The 15,928-nt window shown below is 40.1% G+C and overlaps 1 protein-coding gene across 1 annotated transcript in view; it reads left to right on the top strand.

Moving 5' to 3' along the window:
• The window catches only part of dnah6 (dynein, axonemal, heavy chain 6), a 74,455-nt gene that overhangs the window by 1,561 nt on the left and 56,966 nt on the right, over positions 1 to 15,928 (top strand). Inside the window, 22 exon segments of the mRNA XM_029433837.1 lie at positions 31 to 167; positions 260 to 354; positions 446 to 512; positions 1,252 to 1,438; positions 1,569 to 1,661; positions 1,747 to 1,848; positions 1,972 to 2,061; positions 2,160 to 2,280; positions 6,446 to 6,597; positions 7,360 to 7,512; positions 7,648 to 7,899; positions 9,014 to 9,142; positions 9,334 to 9,447; positions 9,545 to 9,688; positions 9,970 to 10,125; positions 11,025 to 11,075; positions 11,979 to 12,071; positions 12,172 to 12,291; positions 12,553 to 12,733; positions 12,834 to 12,930; positions 13,834 to 14,059; positions 15,014 to 15,178. Coding sequence (XP_029289697.1) covers positions 31 to 167; positions 260 to 354; positions 446 to 512; positions 1,252 to 1,438; positions 1,569 to 1,661; positions 1,747 to 1,848; positions 1,972 to 2,061; positions 2,160 to 2,280; positions 6,446 to 6,597; positions 7,360 to 7,512; positions 7,648 to 7,899; positions 9,014 to 9,142; positions 9,334 to 9,447; positions 9,545 to 9,688; positions 9,970 to 10,125; positions 11,025 to 11,075; positions 11,979 to 12,071; positions 12,172 to 12,291; positions 12,553 to 12,733; positions 12,834 to 12,930; positions 13,834 to 14,059; positions 15,014 to 15,178 — 2,925 coding nt within the window.

Genomic DNA, 15,928 nt, shown 5'->3' with positions numbered 1-15,928 from the left:
TTGGTTTTAACATTTGTGTATGTCTTGCAGTCTCTAAGTCTTCCACTGATGGAAATCAGGAACATGTGTTACCAGATCAATGACATAGGCTTGTGTCACATGGAGAAGAAACACACTTACACACTGCAGGAGTTTCGGGACATCCAGTTCAAACAACTGCAAGAGGTGCGATTTGAACATGTTTACGAAAAAGTGGTCCAGTGTGTGCCTCCGCAGCAGCTCATTGCCCTCATTTGTTCATTATTGTCAGGTGTTGAAGGACTTTGGAGACGTTTCAAGACCTGGTAAAGGAGCTGACAGTTTGTGCGTGTCGAAACTACTACAAGGATCTTCAAATCACATTTAAAGAAACACGTGGGTGTACACTGACTCTATGGAGACACTGGAATGCACATACATGGAGCTCAATGATAAACAGGTTGATAGTGTTCTTTGTTTGTCACAGATGATGGAGATTGCAATAACCTTTTTGCACACACCAGCAAGACTCTTTACTCCGGCCGCCTCATCTGGTGGGTCATTTCATTGTGTTTCCCTTTAATTCTCTTAAATCTCATTCATTTCTGTGAAGAAAACTAAATCATATAATTTTAAAAGTTTGGATAAAGATTATAACTTCAAAATATCTCCCATCCTGGGTTAGAAAAGTATGCAGTTAAAACAACCAACGATACAAAAGAACAAAGACCAAGCCTTAGGCAAAAGAAAAGATGCCTATTAAATATATATATCATTTTAGAAAGAAATGCGTAATAGAAGTTCCTTAAAATAACAGTTAAACTCATCTCTGCAATATTTCCAGGAAATAATTTGATCTATAAAAATCCAAATTAGGTTAATGCTACGGTTTATTAGTTGTTCTGTGTTGTTATGTTGTTATGCATTGAATTTAATATGACATATCCATAAAATGTATCACTTAGTCAGTGGTCATCAGTCAATCCAGGCTTGATTCCAGCCCGTCCCTTTGCTGCATGTCATCCCCTTTCTCTTCCCTTGCCAGCTGTCACTATCGATAAAGCAGAAATGCCAAAAAAAATATCTTAAAAAAGAAATGGGGTCCATTAAGGTAAAAGCTTGGGAACCACTGACTTAGTCTAAAGAACAGAGCCACTACATATGTTGTTAGAAACACCTGTTCTGCTGCTATAAGTCAAGAGGTTTGCTGTGAAAGGGGCCTGTGACATCATTAATCAGACACATCTGTCACATGTACCCAGTCCAATCCTTCTCTGTTCCTCACCTACCCAGCTTCATCCGTCTTATTGATTGTTTGGTCAGCAACACGCTGCACGTCTTAGTGGTGAACGCAGTGTCCAAACTGCTGGCCGTGCTCCAGGAGCAGGTCCATCACACGCCCAGCCATGATGTTATTCAGAGTTGGAGCCTGCACTCTGAGGCTGCCGCTGACCCTACGAGAGAAGAGATGGATAAAAAGGTCGGGCATTGTTTTACTATTATTATTAATAATAATAACAGTGAAACCACAGTAATTATTATACCCACCAAATTGAGTTTTCAAGCAGTTTTGGTTTTGGTTGGTGTGTGTGTGTGTGTGTGTTTATTAGTCAGGAAGTTGCCGTGTTCAACCTTTGTTCATCTCTGAGCTGATGCTGGACCCAAATGCTTTGACCTACAAACCCTCTGAGGAGAACTTTCAGGTCAGCTTTCCAAGTTGTTACACTTCATGGTGTTCATGACCCATTTAATACCCATTTACAGTTTACTATGTGTTCTATCCAACAGGAGACTGTTGCAGAGATCATCGAGTGGTTTAAGACAACGGTGATGTCGGTCAATTCACTGAGGGCAGATCCCGATTTTGATTCAGAGACTGGAGACTACACGGTAGGGAAGAAAAATCACCACCTCGACCTGACAGCCCTGACGTGTGTATTCAGGGTAACATCGTTGTTATATATATTCAGAATGTTGACATCTGTGATATACTCTGTGTTTGTTAACCTTTAGATGTTGGAACTTATTTATGAGGATAGCCCCCGTTTGGAATCCATGATAGAGAATGATGGCCACCTGAAAAGTATCATCCAGAACATCGAGGTCAGTTTTTACTTTGCTTATGTTTCTATCTCTGCAGGTTGCACTTTGTCTAAACAGTATACTGCGTATGTATACGCCTGACTTGTTTTTCCCCTTAGGAATCCCTCCAGTTTGCCTTTGACGCAGCAAAAGTGTACTCGCGCACATTTGAGCGTTTTCGCCTGTTCTATAAAGAGAACGAGGGTCTGGATCTGGATGCAATGCGGCAACAGGATCAGGGTGATGTACTATACATCAACATAAACATTATTTTTGTAACATATCTCCCACTCACGACACAAAGAGCAGTTCAGTTGAGAATAGTGCTCATGTAAGTCTTTGCAAATCCTGCATTGTTCACATCTATTGTTTGCTCGCATGCATTATTCTTCTTCGCTGCTTTTGTTGGCACATTGCTACATTTCTTGGCGTGTTACTGCTGCAAATTGGCTATCAGCAGGATAGTCTAAAACCTGCGCGCTCACACGCGATGTGCACATTTGCATGCACGATACAAACTAAATGTGGACCCATTGGTAAAAGAAAATAGCTCCATTTAGTGCTACAAGTGGTCAAAAGCTCCACAGGGTACCTTTGTAGAACATATATAATTGTGTTTCTAGTCTATAAACCACAACTCCATTTTTTCAAAGCATATTAAAGGAAAATGAACTTGCAGAGGTATCTTCCCTTTTGTTAGAGGTATGTTAAAGTTGCATGTTTGCCTGGTAGTGTAGTTAAGAGAAGACTTCTTTTTGGAAACATTTCCTTGTTGTTGCATTAAAGTCTTGTGAGATGTTTTAAATCTTCCATTTTTGCTGAAAGTGTGGTTGTATGTCAATTCTGATGTATACAGAATTGTATGGCCCTTAATGATAAACCTGTTCTGGTTATAGCATAACGTCATGCAGGTTGATGCAAAGACTCTGGTCACTGCAAGTTTCCTTTTTTTAAGTTATCTTAATCGGTGCTGCTGAACGTTGTGTTGCCTGAAATGATTACTATATAATAACTTTTCTGGGAAACTTCTGGGGAGACTGTTTAAAGCAGGGAAAGGGATGATGACGGATGATTTTTGATGTTTGTTTGTGTGTACACATACAGTGTCTATAGAAAGTCATCATATGCCTTCGAAATAGTTACTTTATTTGCCGTACAGCCTGAAATCAAAACCCATTAAAAAAAATACTTTTTCCAGCTATATTTACAAATGTAGCCTTATAACATCAAACTAATGAAAAACAAGTCGACAGTTCTGAAAATTAATACAAAATGAAAAACTAGAATAACAGGGTTGGAAAATGTCCTCAGTCCCCTGATTTCTGCTGCAATTACAGTCATCAATCTATTTGGATATGTCTCTACTAGCTCTGCTCACCTAGATTGGGGAATATTTGCACATTATTTGTTGCAGAATTATTCAAGTTCAGTCAAATTCTGTGGTGAGCGGCGATGGACTGCTCTCTTCAAGTCCATCCACAGATGTTCTATCAGATTCAAGTCAGGGCTCTGACTTGGCCACTCAAGGACATTCACCTTCCTGTCCTTAAGCCACTGCGTTGTTCTTTTAGCGGTATGTTTAGGATGGTTGTCATGTTGGAAGGTGAATGACCTGCCCATCTTCAGCTGTCTAGCAGAAGGACGCAGATTTTTCCTCAAGAATGTGGGTGAACTTGGCAGCATCCATTTTCCCTTCAGTCCTGACCAAGTGCCCAGCCCCAGAGAAACATCCCCACAACATAATGTGTCTACCGCCATGCTTCACAGTAGGTATGGTGTGTTTTGGGTGGTGTACCGTGTTCGGTTTTCGCCAAACATAGCGTTTGGAGTTCAGTCCAAAAAGTTAAATCTTCGTTTTCAAAAAATATTCTTTCTTGCCACCCTGCCATACAGGCCAGCTTTGTGTAAAGCTTGTGAGATTGTCGTCACATGCACAGACCGACTAGTCCCAGCCATAAAGACTTGTAAGTCCTTCAAAGTTGCCTACGGCCTCTTGGTAGCTTCTCTGATCAATGTCCTCGTGGTTCGGTCATCCAGTTTGGACGGACAGCCTAATCTAGGCAAGGTGTTGGTGGTGCCATACACTTTCCACTTCTTATTGATGCTCTGAACAGTACAGAGGGAGAGCTAAAGCCTTCAAAGAATGTTGTAGCCTTGACCTAACTTGTGTCTTCCTACAGCTTTATCCCACAGGCCTTTTGAAAGCACTTTTACAACCATGGTGAATTATTTGCAGATTCATGCACTACTAGTAGTGGACTCCTCAAGAAACAGCTGGTTTGATTCTGAAGTAATCAAAATCACTTGAATGGATGTCAGGTGTGGGGCAGTTAGCCTGCTGTTTGATCTGGAAGTTGATTGGTTGCACCTGAGCAAGTTTATAACGGTATTCTCTAAGGGGCTGATCACTTAACCAAACCAGGTATTTCACTAATTCATTTTTAATAATTGTAATGTAATTTTTTGCTTTGATGATGAGGGTTATAATGTGTACATTCAGCTCAAAAAAGTTAGATTTAATTTGTTTTAATTTCCAGGGTGTAATGTGACAAAAGGTTTGATGACTGTCTATAGGCACTGTACGTATATACAGTTAGGTCCATAAATATTTGGACATTGACACAATTTTCATAATCTTGGCTCTGTACACCACCATAATGGACTTGACATTACACAATCAATATGTGCTTTAAGTGCAGACTTTCAGCTTTAATTTGAGGGTATTGACATCCAAATCAGATGAATGGTGGAGGAATTACAACACATTTTATACGTGGTATCTCCTTTTTAAAGGGACCAAAAGTAATTGGAAAATTGACTGTTCAGCTGTTCCATTATTTCCTCGTTAGTTCATTTACAAGGAGCAGATAAAAGGTCTAGAGTTCATTTCAAGTGTGGTATTTGCTTTTGGAATGTGTTGAGGTCAACTCTCAATATGAAGTCTAAAGAGCTGTCACTATCAGTGAAGCAAGCCATCATTAGGCTGAAACATCAAAACAAACCCATCAGAGAAATAGCAAAAACATTAGGTGTTGCCAAATCAACTGTTTGGTACATTCTTAAAAAGAAAGAACTCACTGGTGAGCTCAGCAACACCAAAAGATCTTGAAGACTACGGAAGACGACTGTGGTGGATGACAGAATAATTATTCTCCTGGTGAAGAAAAAGCCCTTCACAACAGTTGGCCAGCTCAAGAACACTCTCCAGGAGGTACAGTCGGTGTATCTGTGTCAAAGTCAACAATCAAGAGAAGACTTCACCAGAGTAAATACAGAGGGTTCACCACACGACGTAAACCATTGGTGAGCCTCAAAAACATGAAGAGCAGATTAGAGTTTGCTAAAACGCATCTAAAAAAGCCTGTAAAGTTCTGGAACAACATCCTGTGGACAGATGAGACAAAGATCAACTTGTACCAGAATGATGGGAAGAGAAGAGTATGGAGAAGGGAAGGAACTGCTCATCATCCAAAGCACACCACCTCATCAGTGAAGCATGGTGGTGGTCGTGTTATGGCGTGGGCATGTATGGCTGCCAATGGAACTGGTTCCCTTGTATTTATTGATGATGTGACTGCTGACAAAAGCAGCAGGGTGAACTCTGAAGTGTTTCGGGCAATGTTATCTGCTCATATTATCTGCTCATATTATCTGCTCATATTATCTGCTCATATTCAGCCAAATGCTTCAGAACTCATTGGACGGCGCCTCACAGTGCAGATGGACAATGACCCAAAGCATACTGCGAAAGCAATCAAAGAGTGGCAAAGAAGTTGATCGTTCTGCAATGGCCAAGTCAGTCACCTGACCTGAATCTAAGTGAGCATTTCACTTGCTGAAGACAAAACTGAAGGGAAACTGCCCAAAGAACAAGCAGGAAGTGAAGACAGCTTCAGTAGAGGCCTGGCAGAGCATCACCAGGGACCAAACCCAGCGTCTGCTGATGTCTATGGGTTCCAGACTTCAGGCTGTTATTGACTGCAAAGGATTTGCAACCAAATATTAAATGTGACAATTTGATTTATGATTATGTTACTTTGTCCAATTACTTTTGGTCCCTTTAAAAGGAGATACCACGTATAAAATGTGTTGTAGTTCCTCCACCATTGATCTGATTTGGAGGTAAATACCCTCAAATTAAAGCTGAAAGTCTGCACTTAAAGCACATATTGATTGTTTAATTTCAAGTCCATTATGGTGGTGTACAGAGCCAAAATGATGAAAATTGTGTCAATGTCCAAATATTTATGGACCTAACTGTATGTGAATATGTTGCTTATTAAACATACTCGACTTGTTCACAAACTGAAAGACACAAACTTACTCAAGTTGTAGTTAGGGAGTAAAACATGCAACATCACATCATTCTTTTATACTGATGGATGTTGACTGCTTCGTCTCACAGGTTTGTCCTTTTTTGGAAAAACAATGGAGTTATACCACAGTGAGCACAAGGAGGCCGCAGCCATCCAACAGAAGAGACATCTCGGCTTACTGCTCGTGGACAACACAGAGCTCAAAGAGAAGCTCGTGTCCTCTCCGCTCCGCTGCCTGGAGGTGAGGACGAGCGATGTGAAAACACATACTACTGGTTTACCGGGGCTGTACAGGATAGTTTGAACCCTTCGAAGCTTCGTTCATGCTTGAATGCTTGTCTATTCATTCTATTTTAAACCTGGTGTTCCCACGCAGTTGCAGATAAAGATTAAGCTACACTAATATTATTCGTGTTGTACTTTTTGTAGAAGTAGATTCCAGTGGTGGCTGCGTAGGATTGTTGTCAACTCGTGTAAGCCAAACATTTACAATAATTCCAGAGCGATGTAAAGTGTAAAAGTCTGTTTCAATCCATATTTATGTTATCCTTCCAAAAGCCACATGTTCACTGTTTGCTCTCCTTACTGCCCCCCACACTGGGAGCCACACACTGTCTAGTTAATGTATATTCATTAGAGAATGTTGATTTAAAACACTGATGTGGTCATAACATATGAGGTCAGACATTCAAAGATTCATTCCAAAACCTCCATAGAAGTTTTGAATGTAAAACAAACAAAAAACAAAAACGACGTTGGTTACAGCCCCTAAGCATTACACAACTGTTTTTGGTTTAAGAGTCATGGAGAGTTTTTGACCAGAACAAGTGATTTAAACTAAAGGTCAGCGAGGCCATTCTGTGTTGATTGAACCTTATTGAAATGAACACATATGCAAGGCCCAGGGCTTCGGTGAGTGGGAGAAAACAATACAACAAAAACATTGAGATAACTACAGCGAAATATGTTAAAGACATTGCTCTGCTCTGAATCTCTGCTCCAGGCCATCAACAAGATGCTCACCCAGCAGGCTAAGACAAAGCTAGACGCTGTCATTGGCGAGGCTTGTGACGCTCAATACAAACTCGAGTACAGTCCCTCCACCACGATGGAGTTAGCCAACTCCCTCACTTTCCTGGATGAGATACAGGAGAGGGTAAGACGAACATTTCACGTTAACGAACGTTTGTAACAAACACAGTGTGTAGCCATCAACCCTGTCTCCTCTTCTCACATCTTCTCCTTGTCTGCGCTGTGTGTTTTCCCTCTTTCTTTTTCTCCCTCTCACCAGATTACGGTGCTAGAAGAGGAGCAGGAGACAGTGTGTCAGATGTACAATCTGATTAATATGTACTCAGTTCCCACGCCACCTGAGGATCTGATTGTTTTCGCCACCTTGCAACCCTCCATTAGCTCATTGCAGAGCATCATCGATGAGGCGGCTGCAGAGAGGGAGTCCAGCATGGAGAAGCTGTGCAGCTCCATGCACAAGGACATAAAGGAGCTGAATCGTCAGGTTACGCAAATCAAGCTTAAGTCACATGTATGTGGAGAAGTTTCATCAATTTTTCTACTAATGAATCATTTTACGCCAGGTGTTAGTCTATGGATGAAGGTTATAATCATTGTTTTGATGATAATAGTTGTACTTAGTTTTGACTTCTCAGTTTCATTTTAAGTTGGTGTGTGTGTGTGTTTTAGTTTAGTTTCTGTTTTTCAGAAAGGTTATGTTTTTATACTTTTAGTTTTACAATAGTGGCAGTTTGTTTTTGTTAGGACCAGGTGTAATATCTCAGAAGTGTGTAGCTACATATAGACACACAAATAAATGGTTGAAGAGCTTTGTAAGAATTAGTGTAAGAAAATATCGGTACACTTGAGTAGTGCGATATTATGTAGTACTGTATCAATAAACAAAAACACTATCTATTATTATCAATAGTTTACATGCAAAGATTTGTAGCATACAGTGGTTCAGCTTAACTAAAAGGTAGTGCTATGATGTTACAGGGACAGTGATAAATGCAAATGCAGAATGTTTTTTAGTCATATTTTATGCATATGGTGGAGTATTTCTTATACTAGAGCAGTTTTCCTAAAATAAGATTGAGCAAATTGCAATATACGTATACGTATCGTCATCTTCTTACCATATACAGCCTGAGTAGGAATGGCCATAAAAATCATTTTATTTGCGAATAAACTTGAATGCTCTTTCACTACCACACACACAAGAACAACTTGTCACCTGCAATGTCATTCCAACCCCATTTGTTCAACATTACACCTGAGTGGAATAACTTGGTTCAATGGCATTTGATTTATTACAATAATTAAATCATCTGAAACAATTGCGGCATAGCGCCAACTCCTGGAATCTCAAGTCCGTTCAATGTCACAAAAGTTGACGGAATACCGAGCTGTCTTTTGGTAGAGAAATATCATAGCTAAGACATTCAAACTGAAATAACTGTATGTTCATTTTTATGACTTTTTGTAACAAGGTAATACTGTTCTGTTCTAGGAGGATTTAGTTTTGGTTTACGACAATATTTTGCTCTGCCTTTTTTTTGTTTCAGTTTATGATTATAACCCTGCTTTGTATATGTCTTTGCTTTTTTTTATACTTGTTTGCCTTGTGGTTTCTTCATGTGTAGAATCCACAACTCCTTGACATCAATGCAGATTCCTCCCAAGTGCATCTGCTGCTGGGGGGGATCCGGATATCCATAGACGAGCTGCAGGACCAGGCCTCCGCCTACACCTCCTACCAGAAGAAATTCAAGGTGCTGTAATCTCTAATTCCAAAATGACTTGTGCAAAAAAACATGTTTCCAGTCGAGTTAAAACAATGTAATTGTGTGTTGGCATGCTGGGTCCAAAGCATAAAAGGTCATTTTATTTAAACTTCACCAAAAAACAAGCCAAACAACCCAGCCCAAATTAGTTTCCCTCCTCTAACGTCTTATGAATATAGGTGGAGGTCACCAGATTCGACACCCTGGAGGAGCTTACTGCAGAGTTTCGGCTGAAGCAGCTGCTGTGGGACTCTCTGGAGGAATGGGACTCTTTATCAGATGGATGGAGGCAGGTGAGGTGTACCTAGCATACCTTACGTGAAGCCCTGGACTCATAATAAACAGCTCTTCCTGTCTTCTAAGTATCCTTCCGTGTTCACCCATCCCCAGAGCACACTTGACCAACTGGACCTGGAGCAGTTCAGCTCGCAGGTCAACAAATACAGCAAATACGTCAACCAGCTGGAGAAGGGTCTGCCACGTAACAATGTAGTGCCAAGACTTAAGGACAAGGTGGAAGTCATGAAGCAGAGGGTGGGTAGGACAAAGTGTGTGTGTGTGTGTGTGTGTGTGTGTGTGTGTGTGTGTGTGTGTGTGTGTGTGTGTGTGTGTGTGTGTGTGTGTGTGTGTGTGTGTGTGTGTGTGTGTGTGTGTGTGTGTGTGTGTGTCATAAATAACTAAATGAATGTTATCACAAATCTCTTTTTTTCTAAATGAAGCCAACTTAATATATGGACTGCAAGCGTGTGCTAGTGATTCAGCCAGTCGGTGTCACAGCTTTGTGACTGTATTTTAATCTTCACGTTTTCCCTTAGCTGCCTGTGATCACTGATCTACGTAACCCATGTATGAAGCCAGAGCACTGGAGGACTGTGGAGTCTGCTGTGGGGACCGCACTGAATGGGGAGGAGCTTACTGTGGCTGGTTTGGAGGAGCTCAACGTCTTCTCCTATGGCATGGAGATACAGGAGGTAACACATGAATACAGGCTACATTATGAGCCTTTCTTGATATACTGGTGGGACCTCGGTTACTGCTGACTATTAAGTTGGTAAAAGAGTAAAGAGTACCACACTTGCTCTTACGTAATTTACCTTACCTATCTTGTGCTGATCTTTCTGGGGAATTTTGACCTCAGAGTGAGTTCTATACGACAGCTTATTAGCGCAGTTGTTGGAAAACAAAAAAGAAGAGATTAAAGATTAAAGACGTACAGTTACAAGAAAAAAAAATCACAACTTTACGAGAAAAGAACATGAATATCCTCTGGGATATGTCATACATGTACGAGAAAAAGAACTCCAAAGAATTGTGTGGTGGTTTTTTTGTCTACGTAGTTCCTGATGCACAAAGGTTATCACACTAATCCGAGTCAGTGTGTTGTTTTCTTCTGAACACGCCAGATGCTTATGATAATATGGTGATCCTGGGCTAAAGTCACCAGTATTTCCTTATTAGTAAATCTGATTGCAAAGTATAATTTAATTCTGTCATCCACTGCAGGCATACAGTAATTTACAGCAAGCGGTGTCTGTGGTGTGATGAGGTTGATCCAACCTTGCAAAGTGAGGCGATGTGCTTCCTTCACAAAAAAAAACATTATTTCCCCAAATTTTTGTCTGATTTCAGTGAATATCAAAAATGATTTTCTTCAAACTTTTTCTCTTACAAATGTGTAACTTTAATTTCGGACAAGAAAATAAAAGTTTTTTCCCGTAAATTCACAATTTAAGAAAATTCCCTCCCTCCACCTGACTTATTTTTTAATACGCCGTTGTAGGTCAAGCAGAAGAAGTACTCAAGCGGGTTATGCTTAATATCTTGCAATCTGACCTGGATAAGCAGGACTAACACACAGCTTGACTTCTAGGTGTCTGGACAGGCTTCAGGAGAAGCATCCTTGGAGACCATCATTACAAAGGTGCGTGGAAAGGGATGAATATGTATCCAGATATTTTTAACGTGGTGTGACTTTTTTAAATTTATTATGGCTAATGTACGGTGGCATGTGATGCGCTGATGGTTGGATTTGGAGTAAGTGGATATGTTAGGCGCTGGCATTGATTATAGCCAATTAAAATCAGTTTCTGTGAACTACTGTAAAAGCAAGACCCTGTCTGCCAGAGCAAACTGACAGTGTTTTAATGAGGAGAGCCCAGACAGGCTTCTCTCAAGAGGAAACTAATGCTCCGGGAGCTGCAGAGTTGCACAGAGTGAACGGCTCTGTCAAAGTGATGATACAAAATCTGACCACCTTGTCTACGGAGTAAGCAAACAAGATATAACGTGTTATTTAGTGAGTTTCAGAGGTGTTGATACAGGGATTGTTTTTCCTGCCAGCCAGGCCAGCTGTTTCCCCATGCAGTCTTTATACTTCGCTAAGCTAACAACCGTACCCTTGCTTTATATTGAGACGACAGTATTATTCTTCTCATCTGATTAACGAGAAAACAAGTATAGTAGGTTTTCCAAACATATATGTTTTTATTTTTCAGTTTTTTCATTTCATTATTATTTAATCTGCCAATTATTTGATTTTATATTTATTTATTAAATGTTGAAAAATTGGGAAAAAATGCTATTTACAATTGATCCAAGTCCACGGTTAATTTGCAATCCAGAACCTGACAATATTGAATTTTAATCTATCATATATGACAAAGAAATACTGCAAACCTCACATTTAAGAATCAGAAAACAGAATACTTACAAAAAAAACATTGTCAATTCTCCATGGATCGACTAATCGGTTAATCTCTAGTCTGGAGTTGTCCATTGTTCCGATTTGATACTTTAGCTGTAACCTCTGCCTTCTTGCATGCAGGTGGAGGACATGTGGAAGACCACAGAGTTCACTCTGCTGTCTCACGGTGACTCCAAAGACGGGTTCATCTTGGGGGGCACGGATGATATCCAGGTGTTAACATGCAGCGCACACATTCTCACACACAGTCTGTTGTAGCACACTGCTGCTGTGCTTCAGTTCATCTTATTGTGTGTGTTTGTTTACTGCGAAGGTGCTCCTGGATGACAGCATTATCAACGTGGGCACGGTGGCGTCTTCTCGCTATGTGGCTCCCATCAAGTCCAGGGTGGAGAAATTGCTGAGGCATCTGACCCTCTTCAACCAAACCCTGGTAAAGGCTCAGGAAAAAAATAGCACAGAGTGATCTTTTCATTTGGCTCCAAGGGACTCTTCCAACACGTTGGATTTGGCCTCAAATGTTACACAGTAGCTCTCCCTAGTGGCCGCAAACAAGAAGCCAAACTACTTGCAAAATAATTTCTGCTTTGTTCATGTTTATTTAATGCCATATTCCACAACCATGTCAGGAAAGAGTGACGGTATTGCATCATTTCTCTCTTCTCCTTCTCCTCTTTCTACCTTTCCTTGCCAGGATGAGTGGCTTACATGTCAAAGGAACTGGCTATACCTAGAGAGTATCTTCTTGGCCCAAGACATCAAGAGGCAGCTGCCTACAGAGTCCAAGATGTTTCTTAAGGTGGACAAGTCCTGGAAGGAGATAATGGCAAAGGTCAACAAGATGCCCAATGCCCTTAAGGCAGCCACACAGCCTGGTAGGTAGTCACACAGCATTGTTGATTCAAATAGACAAGAAGACATGCAGGACACCGGCAGACAGATGTATCTGATCACAAGTGCTTTTATCCTACACAGATCTGTTGGAGACTTTTCAGTACAACAACAGTCTTTTGGATGAGATACAGAAGTGTCTGGAAGACTACCTGGAGTCCAAGAGAGTCATCTTCCCCAGGTACACACATGCTTGGTTTGTTACATATCAGAACAACAGACATACATCATACTTTATCTTCTGTTTTTTATCATCCCTTGCTTTATTTTTTACTTCTTTTCCAGGTTAGGCCCATTGTAGCTTTACATGTTTTATGTTTGAATTTAAAGCCAGGGGAGGGAGCGAAAACTCACCGAGATTACAATTGTACATTTCAGATATTCTCTGAGATTAAAGTGGGGAATTTGCGAGATGAAAAAAACTTGAATATTCTGTGGGATCATAAAATGATAAATTAGAGAATGCCACATGCACACGTTAGTGAGGAGGTGCAACAGTATGGAACATGACGATTCCTCATCCAAATCAGTGTTGTTAGCGCCTTGAGATTGCTTTTAGCTTTGAAAGGCGCTTTATAAATACAATTTATTATTATTATTATTATTATTATTATTATTATTATTATTATTATTATTATTATTATTATTATTATTATTATTGTTTTTCTTCTGAATTGGCCAGATTCACGGCAATATCTCTTCAAACTCTGCATGTTTATTATAATATGTTGATTCTGGGCTAAAATGAGGGGTATTTCCATATTGCTACATCCGATCGCAAATGTGTCACTTAATAATCTCAGTGAATATCAGATTTCTTTCACAGAAATGTACAATTTTGATCTTGGATGTTTCGATTTATTCCATAGAATATTTCCGGCACTAATATCCCATCTTAGTTTTCTCTGTGCAAAATGTTAAATGTAAGACTATAATATACATAGTATGATGCTTTGCATTTTCCCTTACAGTTCATTACTCTATGCATCTCTTCCCTGTGAGCAGTGAGTGATAAACAGTGTGATGTGGACGCTGATGTGTCGTGTTAAGCACTCTGATAAGTCCTCTATCGGTCCCTCAGCAGGTTCTGCTTCTTATCTAATGATGAGCTACTAAAGATCTTGGCCCAGACAAGAAACCCGCAGGCGGTGCAGCCCCACCTCAGGAAGTGTTTTGACGCCATTATACGGCTCGACTTCGCTTTGCTGTTCGAACAATCGTCTGGGGCCAACACGGCGCTGGATGCTGCAGAACAGGAGACTATCTATAGCAAAGACATCCTCAACATGGTTTCTCCTGAGGGAGAGAAGGTCAGGTTTGAGTCGTCATGCTCTCTGTTTCATTCTACCTGTTGTACTCTTGTTTCAGTTCTCATTGCTGAGAGACTATAACAATAGTTAACCCTGTCAGCTTTCTTGAATAACGCCACTCTTCTTTTACTTAGCAACCCTTAATAAGTGCAAGAATAAAGCAGGTTTTCAAAGTATTCCAACACTTGTACAGGCAGTATTTTAAGGAGCAGTGTGTAGGATTTAGGGGCATCTATTGGCAGAAATTCAATATAATATTCATTGTTATGTTTTCATTAGTGTATTATCACCTATGAAAGTGAATTAGAGCTATTGTAGTTCAAAAAGAAGAACCTTGCAAAATAAACCCATGTAGTTCTTTGACAACCCCCCCCCCCCAGTATTGTTCCAGGGTTTTCTCTCAGATATGTATGACTTACTCGCAGAGAAAATTCTACTTTTTTTCTCGTACATTAAAAAAATATTCTTTAAAATTCTGATTTGCATGTATTAAAGAATACAAATAATCAATTATTTGGTATTGTTTTAGAAACTACACATGTGTTAAGAATGTATTTATTTGGTCTTGTACTCCACCACAGGCAGTCTGTGTGCTCCTCTCTGCTCTGGGTTCAGGTTTCCTTGTACCCAGCTGAACACCAGCCTCTCCTCACTTGTAACTTATACCACAGCAATCATTGTGTTACAACAACAAACCAACAAGGATGATGAGCAATTTCTGAGTGCAGTAGCAATTTAGCTTGCAGTGATTGCTCAGTCCCAGCTGTATCAGAGATAGGGCTTGTCAGTCACGACCACAAGGGATTAATATTAGTTATCACCCTTTGCAGTCCTTTGATCACAAAAGACAAAAAAAAGAAAAGGCTGTGAGAATTGACAGAGGATTCACAGTGTACCTTGAATAAATCCTTTCCTTCACTGTCACTGATCTTTTCCTTCTGTGTGTTAGTGTAGGTGGGTTTGACTAAAGGTCTGAGGGCACAAGGCAATGTGGAAGATTGGCTTTGTAAGGTGGAGGAGGCTATGTTCTCCTCCCTGCGACGCCTCAGCAAGGCTGCCATTGCTGACTACCAGGTGAAGTCTAGAGAGGAATGGGTGGTGGCCGGACATCCATCGCAGGTACACACACACACACACACACACACACACACACACACACACACACACACACACACACACACAACCCTTATCAATCACTAGGAACAATTTGTATGTGTTAATGCAGAATGCAATGGTTAGGTTTCTTTTCTTTTTTCAACATCATCTCCTATATTAAGTATAATAAACTGTGAAGCCAAAATACAGACCCTTAACGACAGACATATCCCCATTAAAACCCAATAAAATCCCATATATATATATATATATATATATATATATATATATATATATATATATATATATATATATATGTACGTTATCCCTATGGGCCAAATAGATGCTAATATCCTGGTTTCGACTAGGGGCATTGCTTCTGTATTATGTGTTGGATGCAATGCATCAAAATCAATATTGTTGCTAATCATTGACATGTATATTATTTTTCATGACAGTGACATTACGTTAACACTTTCATTTAAAGGGTTACAATTCTGAAAATGAAATGATATATATGAACTGATGTTCCATGTGTTGTTACAGACATATTTGTCCTTAAATCTGCCTTCACATGTTGGGAAGTGTTTGTCTCACCGTGAGGCACAGAGCTTTGCGGTGAAGGCAACTAGTTAGTTTTGTTACTATGGTTACAATAGTAATTGGTTACCATGGTATTAATTAACTTGGTGGCAATTTAGAGTGCTGCGCTACGCCAAGGGTAGCCTGTTCTCTCTGATCACGTGAAAACAGGTTAAGAGCGTCAGAGGAACT

This window comes from Cottoperca gobio, chromosome 1 (genome assembly GCF_900634415.1).
Source record: "Cottoperca gobio chromosome 1, fCotGob3.1, whole genome shotgun sequence".
Lineage (NCBI taxonomy): Eukaryota > Metazoa > Chordata > Actinopteri > Perciformes > Bovichtidae > Cottoperca > Cottoperca gobio.
The sequence above is the reverse complement of the archived record's forward strand: the minus strand, read 5'-3'. Positions and strand labels throughout refer to the sequence as shown.